The following is a 17,153-nucleotide window of genomic DNA, read 5'->3' on the forward strand; positions in this document are numbered from 1 at the left end:
CTTCACTGCTTCCATTTCCTCCTCATGTTTTCTTTGAAGCTGCTCCCTGCATTTCTTCTTCTTTCTCCTTCAGGATCTTCTCCACTTCCTTCTGTATGGCTTCCTCGGCCTCTTGGAACATCTCTGAGGTGTAGCAGTTGCCGCCATTTTCCTTCAGCATTTTGTTGGACTTCTTCAGCAGCTCTCTGACTTGTGTGTTATCATTCTCAACCTTATTATTGAAGACCTGGTATCTTCCTCCACAGTCACGTACCAGTTTTTTCAAAACGTCATCTGACTCATCTATATAACTCTCAATTGAATGACTGAGATCATCTCCTCTGGTGAATATGATGATGATGAAGTCTCCTGATTTCTTACCAAAATATTTCTTGATCAGTTCCACAGAGTCTTTTTCCTCCTTTGTAATGCGACCAATCTGCAGCACCAGTAAGAACACATGAGGTCCAGGAGACAACATGCTGATGCAGTTTAGAAGCTCCTGTTGAATCTCATCATTGGACAGAGTCGTGTCGAACAAGCCGGGAGTGTCGACCATAGCAACAGGCTGTCCATCAATCTCTCCTGTTGCTTTCTCGCAAAACTTAGTGACAGATTTTGAGCTCATTTTAGATGTAAAATGTTTTTTGCCCAGAATGGTGTTTCCGGTTGCACTCTTCCCATTGCCAGTCTTCCCAATCAGCACCATCCTGAGACACTCTCTGCTCTGATGTTTATCATCACCTTCCACCTCACTCTTCTTTTTAACATCAAGCAGTTCAGCTTTCAGTCTTGCAACCTTCTTCATCTGAGCCTTGGTGAACATGTCCTTTGTGAAGAATCTGGACTTAACGACTCTCATCTTTTCCACACCATCCAACAGCTGTGGGATCTGCTGCTTGTCGTTGATATTGAGAACAACATTTCTTCCTCTACAGCTCTTAGAGAGCTCTTGGATGTCCTTGTTGCCCTTTAGAAAGTTAACAACAGCTGGAGCTGTAGTATCTGACTCCATTGTGAACAGGATCATAGTGAAGTCATTGACTGCAGAGCTGAATGTGTTCTGGATGGCCTCTAACTCTCCCTTGTCTTCATCAGTGAGGGGACCCACAGGTAGGACCAGGATGAAGGCATGAACTCCCTCAGGGTCACAGAGGGAGATACACCTGAAGGATTCCTCCATCACTGCCTCCTGAGGTTCTCCATACAAGGCAGGAAGCTCCACCAGAGAAACCCAACGTCCACACACCTCTCCCTGATGTTTAACACACTCTGATGAGTTGGACACTAACTCTGTCTGACCTAAAATGGCCTTGGCTGCTGAAGTCTTCCCTGCTCCTCTCCTCCCACAGAGAACCAGGTTCAAAGCTGGTTTGATGTGTTCAGACACAGGCGGTGGGGTTTTGTTGTTTTTATTTGCTGTTTCTTCAATCTTCTCCATTAGTGATCTATGGTTTTCTTCAGACATGCTGTAGTGTCTTCCTCCACAGTCTTTAAGGAGTTCATTAACAGGGACTCTCATTTCTTTCCACTGATGTGTCACAATGATCATTGAGTACTCAAAGGCATCTTGACCAAACAAACTCAGGATGAACTTCAGTGTTTGTCTGTTCTTCTCTGTGAATTCAGAAGGCTTCACTAACAGCAGCAGAACATTTGGTCCAGGAGGACAAAGAGTCACACAGTTTTTCACCTCTCTTCTCAGTTCCCCCTCAGACAGACTGAACATGTCTGGAGTTTTCACAACCGTTAATGGTTTTCCTCTCCACTCTCCACAGGTTGCCACACGTTGCCTGGTTGAGAAAGTTCTTCGGTAATGAAAACTTTGGTTCCCGATTATAAAGTTACCAATTTTTGTCTGTTTGTCCTCGTTTTTTCCCAGCAGCACAATCCTAAATGCAGATGCTGTAATAGAACAGAGAGAAAGATGAGATGACATAAACTCACTAAGAGGCTGTAATCACTACACTATGGTGGAAAGTAACTAATTACAATTACTCAGGTTAGTGTAATTGACTAGTTTGTTTGTGTACTTCTACTTAAAGGAACATGCCGACTTATTGGGACTTTAGCTTATTCACCGTAACCCCCAGAGTTAGATAAGTCCATACATACCCTTCTCATCTCTGTGCGTGTTGTAAGGCTGTCTGACGGCCCCAGAGGCAGCAGCCCATCACAGTACATGCAGGTGAATGGTTCCAGCAATCCTACTGCTCCCAATAAGTGACAAAATAACGCCACCATGTTCCTATTTACATGTTGTGATTTGTAGAGTCACAGCGTGTACAAAAAACAACGTAACATGAGACACAGCCATCTTCTAACCGTAAACAAACCGGGAACTATATTCTCAGACAGGTTTGCTGCAAAGCAAATCATTCCGCCCAAGTACTATATTCTTCCGCCTGAGAATATAGTTCCCGGTTTGTTTACGGTTAGAAGATGGCTGTGTCTCATGTTACGTTGTTTTTTGTACACGCTGTGACTCTACAAATCACAACATGTAAATAGGAACATGTTGCTGTTATTTTGTCACTTATTGGGAGCAGTAGGATTGCTGGAACCATTCACCTGCATGTACTGTGCTGGCCTGATGCCGCTGGAGCCGTCAGACAGCCTTACAACACGCACGGAGATGAGAAGGGTATGTATGGACTTGTCTAACTCTGGGGTTACGGTGAATAAGCTAAAGTCCCAATAAGTCGGCGTGTTCCTTTAAAGTTTTAGTTTTTTTAATCTGTAATTTTTGCATTTACTTCATTACATTTTAAATCACAGTGGTTATTGAGTGAAACAAAAAACTTGGGCCCCGGAAACTACTGCAGTAAATGATAATAATTTGATAAATTAATTATTGATTAATGATAAATAAGGATGGAGACGGACACGTCAGACACCCGTGGTGCAGACCAAGTTAAAAGCAAAACCAATTCTGCTGAAGTTGAACACAAAGGAAATGAAGTGAACCCCTGGACAAGCGACCACTTCGGCTTCAAGTGCAAAAAGACAAGAGCTTTATTATGCAGTGTTAGCTGTGTTTGTAGAGAGACTGAACTAGCATTATAAATATTCGACATCAAACCTGTGCAAGCATGTAGAGGTAAGTTAAGACCTGAGGATTTTGTTAAAATGTGATGTCATATTTGTTGTGTTCTATCTCTACATGTCTTTTTTATTATACCACTAGGCAGTACTGTTGTAAAGCCAGTGGTGGAGGAAGTACTGAATCTCAGTACTTAAGTAAAAGTACAAATAACCAGAGACATATTTACTTTAGTAAAAGTAGAAGTACCACAATGACAACCGTACTTAACTAAAAGTAAAAAATACCTGATTTTAAATGTACTTTAAGTATTAAAAGAAAAAGTACTTGCATAACGATGTATTATCTTAATGTCTACAGTATATTCTAATAATAAAAAAAAACAGTATGACAGGGTGACTGTAAAGATTTAAAAAGAATATGCATACGGCATTTACTCTCTGGGACATTTTGGGACCGATTGGTGGGGGTAGCTATGGACAAAATACAAACTGGGATACACTGGTAAGAGCAAATTATGTGTAAACATGTATCCAGCTCATTTAAATAGCTCACGTTACTGTATTGTGTGAACAGTTAACTTCATTTAATATTGTATGTGGCGTTATCTTTTTTTAGGGTGAAAATGTTCGACCAAAACAAGTTCCTTCCCAAGACTATTTTGCAGAGCCACGCTCGATGCGTCCTTCCTCCGCTTCCTTCCTCCTTCCTCCGCAGCGCTGTGGAGAACTGGCAATGCGAGACTAGTTTAAGTAAACGGCACTTGTTGATCCTTTCTGCTTTCTTCTATTCACCAGCTAACACTATAATATTATTCACAGTTAACCTGAGTTTAAAGGTGCATTTAAAATACCAACTCAATCACCTGCATATTATATTCATATACATCTGTTTTACATAAGAAATTATACTTTAGGAAAGATAAAGTGGTGGTCAGAAATTGAAATGATTGTATGGCAGCGATCAGTGCTATTACAGGAAATACTGTTTTGTCCATACAGAGCAGTGAATGTGGCGGTTGAGCCACAAATGACTTCTATATATGTTCAATATAAACATTTTTAAAAAGCGGCATCACATTTCCCCTAACATGTTTTTATAAACTGCAAAATGACAAAATATATGAAATACTGATATTAAATTATTTAAGGATTTTTTTTAATTTAATTTTATTGCTTTTCAATAGCGAAGATTTGTGGGATGTGTTTGGGTTAATCATGGAGAAAAAGATGCCAACAAAAACCTTCAAATACATGATTAGCGTTGTGATACTGTTGAAGGTAGATGTAGTAGAGTAGTCGTGAGCAGATATTGACACTCAGGATGAGTCAAAGAGGATGTTGAAATGATGGGCTTTTATTATTATTGTCCCAATTAAGGCCCACAGGCAAAACAAACAATTAACAAAACCAAAATTAAAAAGAAAAAGGTAAAAAAAAATACTTTCACCAAAAAATAAAATAAATTGACGTGAGAGTCAAAAATTGATAAATGATACAGAGATACAGCTGTATATAAGTTGACTTTTCCAAACTAGTCACCTGAGCCTTCCACAGACTTACGTCCTTACCCCTCTAGCTCCCTCAACAACTGAAACTGCCAGTCTATAAAGACCTGTAGCGCGCCCCTGGAATTGGAACATACCAACCAAAACTAACATACAGGGGTGGCTAAGGTGAGCAGACATTAAAAGCTACAAACAGCCAAAATTATTAGATCTAAAAGGCTAGAAATTTACAGAAGATTATTTACCTGACTCACAAAAACATTGCATTAAGCCACAAGATAACTTGACGGACAATAAAATAATTACTCCTAATTCCGGTCACTTCCTGTTACCCCGGATGTACTAACGTCATTTAAACTCCCCGATCGCGGCAAACTTTCCTTTATCAATGAAAGAGAGCAGACGCCGGTAAGCCACAAAGACTACATGTTATACTGTTACCTTTTAAACTAAATAAACAGCAATGCAGTTAACAAAGACGTAAGTGTTGTGTGATTATTATAAATGGTTATGTTTGTGACAAACGGTATGGTTTTAAACAATAGAGAATGATGCATTGATGGATATGACTATAGCCTATAAATCACCGCAGTATTAGATGATAAATTTGTGCACAAGAACACTACGGGATTACTATGGGACATTTGATGAATGGCTAGTTTAACAGACGATTTGAAACAGAGCATATTGACACGCTAACACAATAAACAGGCAACATTTACAGTCAGTCTTTGAGAGCTAAACTAGATAGCGCATCACTACCGTGACGGCAGGCATGCGCCCCGTCACAGATACATTTACTTACTGTGAGTCACAGGGTTTCCCTCTGGGAGTTGCGCAGAGCTTTTTTTCATTGTAATCCCTGTAAAAAGATGACATCATTAATATGCAGTTTAATGTTGTTAAATAAAGGAGCGGTGTGTAGGATTTAGTGGCATCTAGCGGTGACGTTGCAGATTGCCATCAACTGAAAACCCTTCCCGTCCTCTCACCCCTGTTATGACATACTGTCATTATTTTTTTTTCCCACACTGTCTGACACATTGAAAACCTACCAGAACCCAACATGAACAAATAGAGACCCAATCCAAAAGTGACCCGAGGACAGTCAGACCCTGTCTGGACCAAATCCAGAATGTGGTGGAAATGAACAGACCTTCACCATTCCTATCAGGTGTTGTGTCTTTGACACAACACCTGATAGGACACCTATTGATATGTGTTTCCAACACCCGTTGATATGTGTTTCCCCTACCTAAACCTGAACAAAACCTTATCCCTAACCCTAACTACGGAAGGGCGTGCTACACATTTTAACAGTAAAGGAAACACATTCTCCTCCCTTTCCAAGAGTGTAGAGATTCTACAGTGGCCTTCAGGTAACCTTAAAACGTGAAAGGCCAGTGTGTGGTTTGTCCATTCTGGGCTACTGTAGAAACATGGCAGTGCAACATGGTGGGCTCTGTGGAAGAGATCCACTCCCTATGTAGAGGTGAAGGGCTCATTCTAAGCTTCTAAATGAAAACATAACAAATTCTACACACTACTCCTTAAATGAAGGAGGGTTTGTGTGAACAAAGTCTTCCTTGTCAAAAATGTGTCTGCACTTACCAGCGGTTTTAACAGTTTCTATGATAGAAACCTTCTGTTTTGGGCTTTGATGATCAGCTGGTAAAGTAGATGTTGCATCCTCAAATGGTTCATAGATCACGTGCTTTCCGTTGTTCTCCTTTGCAGTTTGACCCAAACGTGTTAACAGCTCTGAATGATCAAGGTTCTTCTTCTTCAAGTATCTGTACCTACATTTTCTGATCAGGTCTTTTAATGGAGGGTGTTCCATGTATGTTTCCATGGAAGCTGAACTCTCCTCTCTGGGTGGTGAGATCAGCACCAATGAATGATCAAATGATTGATCACTGAAGAGTTTAAGGACTCTGCAGAGTCTCAGTTTGTGTTCTTCAGTGAAGCCTTCAGGCTGTAGAACCAGCAGGAACACATGAGGTCCAGGAGCAGAGACTCTCACACAGTTTTCTACATGTTCTGTCAGTTCCTGTTGAGAGATGTTCGGATGCAGCAGATCTGGAGTGTTGACGACAACTACTTTTTTCTCCTGCAACGGTCCACTGATTCTCACACAACATTCAGGTGCTTTGTTGAACACAGTCTCTCCCAGTATCAAGTTCCCCACTGAAATCCTCTCAGACCAGCTGTTCCCCAGCAGAACAACCCTCAGCTCAGACACTGTGAAAAACCCAAATATTTAGAAAGGGCAACTAAACACAGACTTGCATGTATTCATTTTAGATATACTATTGCTATATACAGTATTAAATACTTTAAACGCAGATATTCTTAAATAGCAGAACACCATAGTTCAGTTTGACTCACTGTGAGGTGGCAGTATCTCATAGCTGCTACTGCACTTCAGAGGAGGCAGATTATCTGTGATTGGAAGGACACAACATGTGTTTACTTATTTATGTAATCAAATGTAATCTTAAGTAGACCTGATGTTGGGCTGTATGTTCACTTTTTTGCAGAGAAAGTGAAGATACAAGATACAAAATTTTTGTTTTGATCATGAAGCCCAAAGTTACTCTACAATTATCTGGTGATCAGTGCAGTGTATGAACTCCACTGCAGACTGAAGTTTTTACCATCAGGTAAACAGAGTGACAGCTGACTCATATGAACAGTCCAATGTGGGTTGAATGCGCATCTGCAGGTCGACGACATATATGTTTTGTATAAAATGGCTGTATTCTTGCTGCTCTGCATTATTATATACTAGAATAATTTGGTTATGAACCACATCTTATCTCGCCATATCCATTTTTCTTTTGTCTGTGGCTGCAAAAGGTTACCAGTGGAAACACTGATATATGGACTCTACACAGCCGGGGACAGGATTTTCCAATTACACAATAAACTACAAATACCAAGTAGAATAGCGATGCGCCATCAATTCACCTCACACACAAACAATCACACAAACACTCACTTCACAGATACAAGGGGCTCTCCCTCATAAAGCACAAAGCTTCAGTAATTTCATTTATCGTCATTTATACCAACTCGTTCTCAGGCCAACTCATCACATACTGATGCTTTGTCATTGGCGTCACTTGTTAACACGTTGGACAGCCCTGCACATCATACTGTGACGCTCCACTACGGTCATCTTTTTACACACTGGAAACACAGGTTTAGCATTGTGAATTTAAACAAAACCACTTGGTTAGGGTTAGAATAAGTATGTTTGTAACGTAACTAAAGTAAAGTGACCAGACGTCCCCGGTTTCCGGGGACAGGTCACCGAAACCGGGGACTGTCCCCAGAAATGTCCCCGGTTTTCACTGTGACTGACAGACCCGAAATCGGAATGAAATAGTCGTGCACCGTACACGCACAGGCTCAAGACAGACAGAACAAGCCTCAGAGCTCAGAGATGTTTTAGAATGCCCATATTTTATGATGCTAAAATTACTGTTTATTTACATGGAGTCTGGTGGGTTTAGTGAACGCAATTTCGCGGACTTTTTATTTTCAAAAAAGGATCTTAATCTTTAACAGAAAGGTCGAACTCCTCCTTAGAAATCCTTTCCATAATGTTGTCAGACACTTAAAATAAATCTGAGTCTGTCAGCGGCAAAACGAGCACTTTTATGAACGTAAATACAAGCTGGACAATTGATGTCCTATTAACTTACATTGTCGCTTGTTTCGCTGTTGCCGACTGCAGCGATCTCGTTTAATACTGGACCAATGTCAAAGGAAAATATTTCCTCAATAGTTTTAATTGTGTCCGATACTCAATGAACTGTTGCAGAAACAAGCCCAGCGTGAAGCAATAAAGCAAAAGCTGTCAGATAAATGTAGTGCAGTAAACATTACAGCATTTCCCTCTGAGGTGTAGTGGAGTAGGCTACAAGTATGTAGCAGCAGGGGCGATTCTATGATCAGACCTTCAGGGGGGCTCAGCCCCTATGAGAATGTGACTAATTCTCAGACGAAGTTTAATCTGCACCATGAAATTACAAACTTCTTCACAACCGCACTCCTGCTCTCCCTCTGACAGATAGAGACTCAGCCAAAGGGCCAAAATTATAATGTATTCTCATAAATTATTTATGTCAGCACAGACATTTTTGTTAATTGCTTAGCCAGTGTATCCCACCATAATGGTTATTATATTGCCAGATTCCAGACAATCCCACTTACTTATACATATGCCACTTACAAACATGAATATATATTTCTACTGGTATGCTTCCTAGTGACATTAATGCAAAAATATGAAGAAAAAACTATTCCACCTGTGTGTGCATGGTTATAATTCTTAAGTGCAAAATAGTTCAGGCTACAGCACAAATATTTCCATCCATAGATAAGAATAGTCAAGTCTAACTTCGGAATTTCTTTTCAAAGTGCACCAGATTGATGCATTTAAACGTTAAAATAGACAAAATGTTCTTACAGGGGAGCATGCCCATGGACCCCCCTAGGGGGGCTTGTGCCCCAGTGCAGCTCTAGGTCTAGTGACGCCCCTGGGGCAGTGTCCCCGTTTTAAGTTTTACAAAGATAAAAACATTACCTTTTTTGGAGGTATTTACGCTTCTGAGCTGAAAATGTCCCCGGATTTTGTCTCAGAAATCTGGTCACCTTAAACTAAAGTGATGCACACAACACGTACCAGACACAAACCTGGACACCTCCTGGGTGCAAGTCCTATGTTGTTTGACCCATCCACCACCCCGACCTCCAACAAATTTAAAATTACATACATACATGTACTGTATGGCAAGAAGTGTTGCAAAAGTCAGTCATGCAGATTCACCACTTTGTGAAGCGAGAGAACACATATGTGAAGTTGCAGTGACCGATTCAGGATGGGGTGAAGCCTCTGCTTACTGTCTGTCTGTTCTGTCACTGAGCAACAGTTCTTACTGGTTCTCATATTTAATGTTTTGTTGGGACTGACCAATCGGAGGATTTTAATTCAGGGCTTTCAGAACGAATTTATCAAACACTCTTTTGTTTTCTATATAATGTAGAGAGAGAAGAGTGTTATTCAGACTAATAAAGACTCACATATTGCTGCAGTCGCCATGATGTCACTCTGCTGCAAACATCAGAGACTAACTCAACTGGAAGCCGACTGCTGGGTGTGAAAACCTACAGAAAGCAGAATTTAAATCTTATTCACATCATAAAAAAAGTGTTTCAAAGCAACTTGGAGCTCAGATTGGTTACTGCAGACAACAATGTGAAGGTGTGTTTGTGATAAACAGATTTGTCTGTAAATTTTGCTAAAATTAAAGATTGATGTTAGCTTTAAGGATTATTGTTTTTCATGTATAATATAAACACATACTTTAAGCAATGACTGTTTTGCTGTCACCTTGTAATTTCACAGGTCTCATAAAAGAAATCCAGTAAATAAATAAATAAAGCTTAACTGAAAAATAGGTAAACTCCATGTAATCATAAATGGTGACTACAAAGTAATGTAAAATTCAAAGATTTAACAAATTAAAACATAACCTTTTATATGTTATGTCAACCCTATACCATGCTGCGCCGTGAGACTCTTCCTGGGAGAAATAGTTTTGCAACGTGCTTATTTATGTGCCCTTTGACCAGTATGTCGCATATTGATAGATGAGTCTGCTTTTCAATTTGTATTTACCTTCAGTTCAGCTGAAATTCTACTGATATTCTCTTGTCACCAGTCCAACCCAGTGTAGCGAATTTGGTATCTACAGCAGTTATTTCAATGAGTCAGATACATATAGCCAACATTTAGGTAAATATAAGTATATTAAAGGATTCGGATTGGGGTCAAAAAAGCTTCAGATTGGGATACCTTGGCGGAGATAAAAGACAAATAATTGGACAGGGATTGTTTAGTGTCATCACATGTTTAATTTAGGTGTTCATGAGTGTGTTGAAAGAAACTGTTTTTATACCTGTTCTCTAACCACATTAGCCTGGTCCTACCAGACTCTCGTACATTTCATTTGTACTGAAGGGAAATGAAAATTGAGCAGAAGTAAGTAGGAGAGCGGAGCCAGGCTATAACCACATGCCATCACACTCATGAAATAAGTCAGCCATGTGATGATGACAGTAAACAATCCCTGTATAATAACCATGCACCACCTGAGTTAAATTCCTTCAGTGTCCAACCATACTGTATTTAGCCAATAAAGCAGATTTTGATTGTTAACAATAACAATAACAATAAAAATAACAATAACAATAACAATAACAATAACAATAATAATAATAATAATAATAATAACCTGTAAAATGTTTTACAACACTAAAACCATCAAGGGGTGCTTTTCCAAACAAATGCTGACTGGAATTAGTTGACAACTCTAATCTTTGCAGCTCTAGAATACACACAAATGTGTAAAATAATTCTTCGTTTGTAAAAACAAAAAATATCATCTGTGTCACTGTCCTACATTCCTGAACATGTAAGATAATGTGGGACAGCATTGTTAGGTAAAGTGGGACATCATTTTATGCTTTATTAATGCTATAAACTATAGGCTAATATAATCAACCATCTATCAGCATGCTTAAGTCACACCCCACACCTGATTCCTGCAGCAGCAGCACCCCTTTCTACGTAGCAGCATTGTAGTCTAACCTATATAGTCAGATAGAGACAAATGCTCCAATAGTGCTGAGTGTCTCACATGTACTGTGCCTACTGTAAAAATAAAATAAAATAAAAAATATCAGCACTATTGACTTCTTTATCTCATATTTGAAATCGCGACAGTTCACTTCGGTCTAAATGTTGAAATAAACATTTGGTTACAGTCGGTTCAGTAAATCTCCTCATTTCAGTGAAACTTTAGGGATCAAACACCGACTGAAAACATAGAAGGACCTCGGGGTTCAGGCCAAAAAACAGAAACTCCTCCGTTTTCTTACAGACTGTTGGATGGGTGTCGTTTATTTCCGCTTAAAACATAAAGGCGGTTAACTTGGCTGGTCACAAATAAAGTGTTAATACCGTACCTACCTACAGTGTTCCCACATAGATCAACTATTAATCTACTGACCCATCCACAATACCGATATAGGCTACTTTTACTTTAATTAGGGACTTGGTTATTTTTTCTTTATCTAGTTTTGGTCGAGTTCACTTACCTTGCTACAGGAATTCTTGCTGCGACACAAAAACTGGTGAAAGTGAAACTGAAAAAAAGGTCACATAGCCCTACTGTATGTTGATTGACTTGAATTCCCTCAATACATTTGTAGTCTATCCACACGTTAGAGTCACACGACAGTCTCCTTCGGTAGGTTTTCCGTGGCACAATCCAATCCAATCCGTGTATTATAATTAAAAGGAGCTGCTACACTAACTTCGGAAGCCGCTCTGCTCATCTCTATTTTAACAGAGTGGACACAAAGCGACGGACAGGTCTTCAGGTGAGTGTCAGATCAGATTCACATTTTTATTGTCACAGTAATTTAGCTGGGAACATCTTTCTGTTCACTCACACAAAATACTGACTAACAGAATTACAGAAGCTCACTTTGACATACTGCCAGGTTTAGATACATTAGGCTACTTCAAATGCGCAGGTTAGTAATAGTAGGCCTATGTGTTGGAGGCGCAAAAACAACTATTTTGTTTTTGTTCTCAAGTCCAGGTGTTTTTTTTAGTCAAAGTTAAATGTTATACCCATCTGAAATAAAGCTATGTGTGTAGGCTTCTCCGACAAAGGTTAGCTGAACTTCTACATTAACTTAAGACACCATTCAACACGTCGCCTACTGAAGAACGAGGAAGAGGAGTTACATAAAGTTTGTTCTGACGTTTAGTTTTTATCTCTATAGTAGGCTGCGCCAAATGTCAATGAAGCAAATACAGTAAATGCTTTATTTATAAAGGAAGAAACATAAACACACAATGAAACACTGTCAACTTTAGATAAATAACTTCAGGTAAATGCCAGGTTAGTTTAGGTTAGTCCACAACTTGGCTCCACATTCGCTCTGGTTCTGCTTAAGTTTCTATTCCACCTTAAAAAAAATGCCTGTTTCAGCCATTGGGTGGCAGTGTTTATATATATATACATATATATATATATATATATATATATATATATATATATATATATATATATATATATATATATATATATATATATATATATTGTTATATATATATTGTTATATATATATTGTTATATATATATTGTTATATATTATTGTTTCCTGACACTTGTTTGTGCTGAATCTGTCTAGATAAAAGCCAACAATCTAATCTATTATTATATTTAAAAAGTCACAAATTCTCATGACCTGTAGCCTACCACACTGTGAGATGTAAGTGTAATCTTTTTTTTTTTTATGTCCATTTCTACTGTGGAATTATGGAGAAAATCCAGCTCAAAAATAGACATGTTGACAATTCTATTGCAACAATTGCTGAATTTGCACTGCCCCCAAATGGCCAAATATGGTTGTCCGTTGAATTTCTCACCTGATTCACATACTACAGATCCAAACCTTTCCAGTGATTCCACATATGTCCATTTCTACTGTGGAATTATGGAGTTAATCCAGCTCAAAAATAGACATTTTGACAATTCTATTGCAACAATTGGTTACATCATTATTATCATCATTACGTCATAGTTGATAAGTACGCCGCCACACCTAGGCGTCGTCGCCAGACGGGAATTCAAGTCAATCAATGTACAATAGGCCTATGTTATAGCATATAGGTTAAAGTTCCTGATTCCCTACTGTGTGGTGTAGGGTGTGACTTATAGGCATCCTAATAATGGTTGATTATGTTATAGTTATAGCATTAATAAAGCATAAAATTATGTCCCACATTATCTAACATGTTCAGGAATGTGGGACACTGACACAGATGATATGTTTTGTTTTTACAAGCAAAGAATTATTTTACTTTTTACATTTTTGTGTATTCTAGAGCTGCAAAGATTAATTGATTAATCAATTAATTCCAGTCAGCATTTGTTTGGAAAAGCACCCCCTGATGGTTTTAGTGTTGTAAAACATTTTACAGGTTATTATTATTATTATTATTATTATTATTATTATTATTATTATTATTATTATTGTTAAGAATCAAAATAATGGCTAAATACAGTATGGTTGGACACTAAACAATCCCTGTCCAATTATTTGTCTTTTATCTCCACCAAGGTATCCCAATCTGAAGCTTTTTTGACCCCAGTCCGAATCCTTTAATATACTTATATTTACCTAAATGTTAACTAAATATGTATCTGACTCATTGAAATAACTGCTGTAGATACCAAATTCGCTACACTGGGTTGGACTGGTGGCGAGAGGCAAAAATATCAGTAGAATTTCAGTTCAACTGAAGGTAAATACAAATTGAAAAGCAGACTCATCTGTCAATATTGTAGATCAATAAAACTGATTTTTCAACAGCACAAGACTGGTTGATATCAGTATTGATAATGTAACGAAATAAAACCGTGTCTCTAGGCAACTCGGACAAAGGTTATTCTTTCTTTTTTTTCTTTTTTTTAATATAATTATAGGTAGGACAATACAGAGAAGATAAAAAAAAGAGAAAAAAGGAATAAGAATGTAATTAGCAACAAGAATAAAAAAATAAATAATAATAATAGTAATAAAAATAATAATAATGAATAAAAAATGTTTGTAACAGATGGTACAGTGTAATAATCACCAGTGGATGGTCAGGGTGGGGCTACAGTGCGACATACTGGTTAAAGGGCACATAAATAAGCACGTTGCAAAACTATTTCTCTATTTTTTTCTATTTCTTCCAGGAAGAGGCACAGTATAGGGTTGACATAACATATAAAAAGGTTATGTTTTAAGTTGTTAAATCTCTGAATTTTACATTACATTTTGTACTCGCCATATTTGATGATTACATGGAGTTTACCTTTTTTCAGTTAAGCTTTATTTATTTAGTTACTTGTTTTCCTTGACCTGTGAAATTACAAGGTGACAGCAAAACAGTCATTGCTTAAAGTATGTGATTATATTATACATGAAAAACAATAACAGGACAGCTGAAGACATGAAAGGGGAGAGAGAGCAGGAATGACATGCAGCAAAGGGCCGCAGGTAGCTATGCGGGCGCCAGAAACACTTTTTTTATGATGTGAATAAGATTTAAATTCTACTTTCTTTAGGTTTTCACACCCAGCAGTTGGCTTCCAGTTGAATTAGTCTCTGATGTTTGCAGCAGAGTGACATCATGGCGACTGCAGCAATAGGTGAGTCTTTATTAGTCTGAATAACACTCTTCTCTCTCTACATTATATAGAAAACAAAAGAGTGTTTGATAAATTCGGTCTGAAAGTCCTGAATTAAAATCCTCTGATTGGTCAGTCCCAACAAAACATTAAATATGAGAACCAGTAAGAACTGTTGCTCAGTGACAGAACAGACAGACAGTAAGCAGAGGCTTCACCCCATCCTGAATCGGTCACTGCAACTTCACATATGTGTTCTCTCGCTTCACAAAGTGGTGAATCTGCATGACTGACTTTTGCAACACTTCTTGCCATACAGTACATGTGGTATGTCATTTTAACTTTGGTGGAGGTCGGGGTGGTGGATGGGTCAAACAACACAGGACTTGCACCCAGGAGGCGTCCAGGTTTGTGTCTATGTACGTGTCGTGTGCATCACTTTAGTTACGTAACAAACATACTTATTCTAACCCTAACCAAGTGGTTTTGTTTAAATTCACAATGTTAAACTGTGTTTCCAGTGTGTAAAATGATGACCGTAGTGGAGCGTCACAGTATGACGTGCAGGGCTGTCCAATGCGTTGACAATTGACGCCAATGACAAAGCATCATTATGTGACGAGTTGGCATACATTTTTATTTTATTTTTTATTTATCCAGATAAGTCAATTGAGAACAAATTCTCATTTGCAACGACGCCCTTTCACATTCACACAGTTCCACATTCATACCTGGAAGCTGCCCGGTACAACCACAGTCTGATCTGCTGGCCACTGAGCAGCTCCACTGGAGCGGTTGGAGTTAAGTGCCTTGCTCAAGGGCACCTCAGTGATGGTAATGAGGGAGGGACAAGTGCTGCTCTTTCACTTTCCCCACCAAGATTTTACTCTGTCGGTCTGGGGATTGAAATGGCAACCTCCATTGGCAAGCTCGCTTATTTAACCATTAGGCCACCACTTCCCAAATGACGATAAATGAAATTACTGAAGCTTTGTGCTGCATGAGGAAGAGCCCCTTGTATCTGTGAAGTGAGTGTTTGTGTGATTGTTTGTGTGTGAGGTGAATTGATGGCGCATCGCTATTCTACTTGGTATTTGTAGTTTATTGTCTAATTGGAAAATCCTGTCCCCGGCTGTGTAGAGTCCATATATCAGTGTTTCCGCTGGTAACCTTTTTCAGTCACAGACAAAAGAAAAATGGACGTGGCGAGAGATGCGACTCATAACTGAATTATTATAGTTTATAATAATGCAGAAGAGTGAGAATACAGCCATTTATGACTTTGGGCTTCATGATCGAAAAAAGATTTTGTAATTTGTGTCTTCGCTTTCTCTGAAAAAACATACAAAGTGAACATACAGCCCGGCATCAGGTCTACTTAAGATTACATTTGATTACATAAATAAGTAAACACATGTTGTGTCCTTCCAATCACAGATGATCTGCCTCCTCTGAAGCGCAGTAGCAGCTATGAGTTACTGCCACCTGACAGTGAGTCAAACTGAACTATGGTGTTCTGCTATTTAAGAATATCTGCGTTTAAAGTATTTAATACTGTATATAGCAATAGTATATCTAAAATGAATACATGCAAGTCTGTGTTTAGTTGCCCTTTCTAAATATTTGGGTTTTTCACAGTGTCTGAGGTGAGGGTTGTTCTGCTGGGGAACAGCTGGTCTGAGAGGATTTCAGTGGGGAACTTGATACTGGGAGAGACTGTGTTCAACAAAGCACCTGAATGTTGTGTGAGAATCAGTGGACCGTTGCAGGAGAAAAAAGTAGTTGTCTTCAACACTCCAGATCTGCTGCATCCGAACATCTCTCAACAGGAACTGACAGAACATGTAGAAAACTGTGTGAGAAACTCTGCTCCTGGACCTCATGTGTTCCTGCTGGTTCTACAGCCTGAAGGCTTCACTGAAGAACACAAACTGAGACTCTGCAGAGTCCTTAAACTCTTCAGTGATCAATCATTTGATCATTCATTGGTGCTGATCTCACCACCCAGAGAGGAGAGTTCAGCTTCCATGGAAACATACATGGAACACCCTCCATTAAAGGACCTGATCAGAAAATGTAGATACAGATACTTGAAGAAGAAGAACCTTGATCATTCAGAGCTGTTAACACGTTTGGGTCAAACTGCAAAGGAGAACAACGGAAAGCACGTGACCTATGAACCATTTGAGGATGCAACATCTACTTTACCAGCTGATCATCAAAGCCCAAAACAGAAGGTTTCTATCATAGAAACTGTTAAAGCTACTGGTAAGTGCAGACACATTTTTGACAAGGAAGACTTTGTTCACATAAACCCTCCTTCATTTAAGGAGTAGTGTGTAGAATTTAGGAGGATCTA

General features: G+C 38.8%; 2 protein-coding genes across 2 annotated transcripts in view; one reads left to right on the plus strand and one right to left on the minus strand.

Annotated features, from left to right (window-relative positions):
- On the minus strand, nt 1–11,762 carry LOC116041538 (GTPase IMAP family member 8-like). Its single transcript, XM_031287465.2, has 6 exons — nt 11,703–11,762; nt 9,621–9,706; nt 6,918–6,971; nt 6,141–6,770; nt 5,335–5,391; nt 1–1,884 (listed from the first exon to the last, which is right to left on the minus strand). Exons 2-6 carry the CDS (start codon nt 9,637–9,639, stop codon nt 23–25), a joined length of 2,622 nt encoding a protein of 873 aa, XP_031143325.2. The 5' UTR covers nt 9,640–9,706; nt 11,703–11,762; the 3' UTR covers nt 1–22.
- LOC116041547 (centromere-associated protein E-like) overlaps nt 1–17,153 on the plus strand; it is a 44,309-nt gene that overhangs the window by 22,037 nt on the left and 5,119 nt on the right. The window lies entirely within an intron of this gene.

This window comes from Sander lucioperca, chromosome 9 (genome assembly GCF_008315115.2).
Source record: "Sander lucioperca isolate FBNREF2018 chromosome 9, SLUC_FBN_1.2, whole genome shotgun sequence".
Taxonomy (NCBI): Eukaryota; Metazoa; Chordata; class Actinopteri; order Perciformes; family Percidae; genus Sander; species Sander lucioperca.

What these genes read in the sequence shown, in the direction of transcription:
- LOC116041538 (XM_031287465.2), bottom strand. An exon ending in TGAGATACTGCCACCTCACA is followed by an intron (nt 6,771 to 6,917) that starts GTGAGTCAAACT and finishes GGTTTTTCACAG; the next exon opens with TGTCTGAGCTGAGGGTTGTT. An exon ending in AGAAACTGTTAAAACCGCTG is followed by an intron (nt 5,392 to 6,140) that starts GTAAGTGCAGAC and finishes ATCTTTTTACAG; the next exon opens with GGATTACAATGAAAAAAAGC.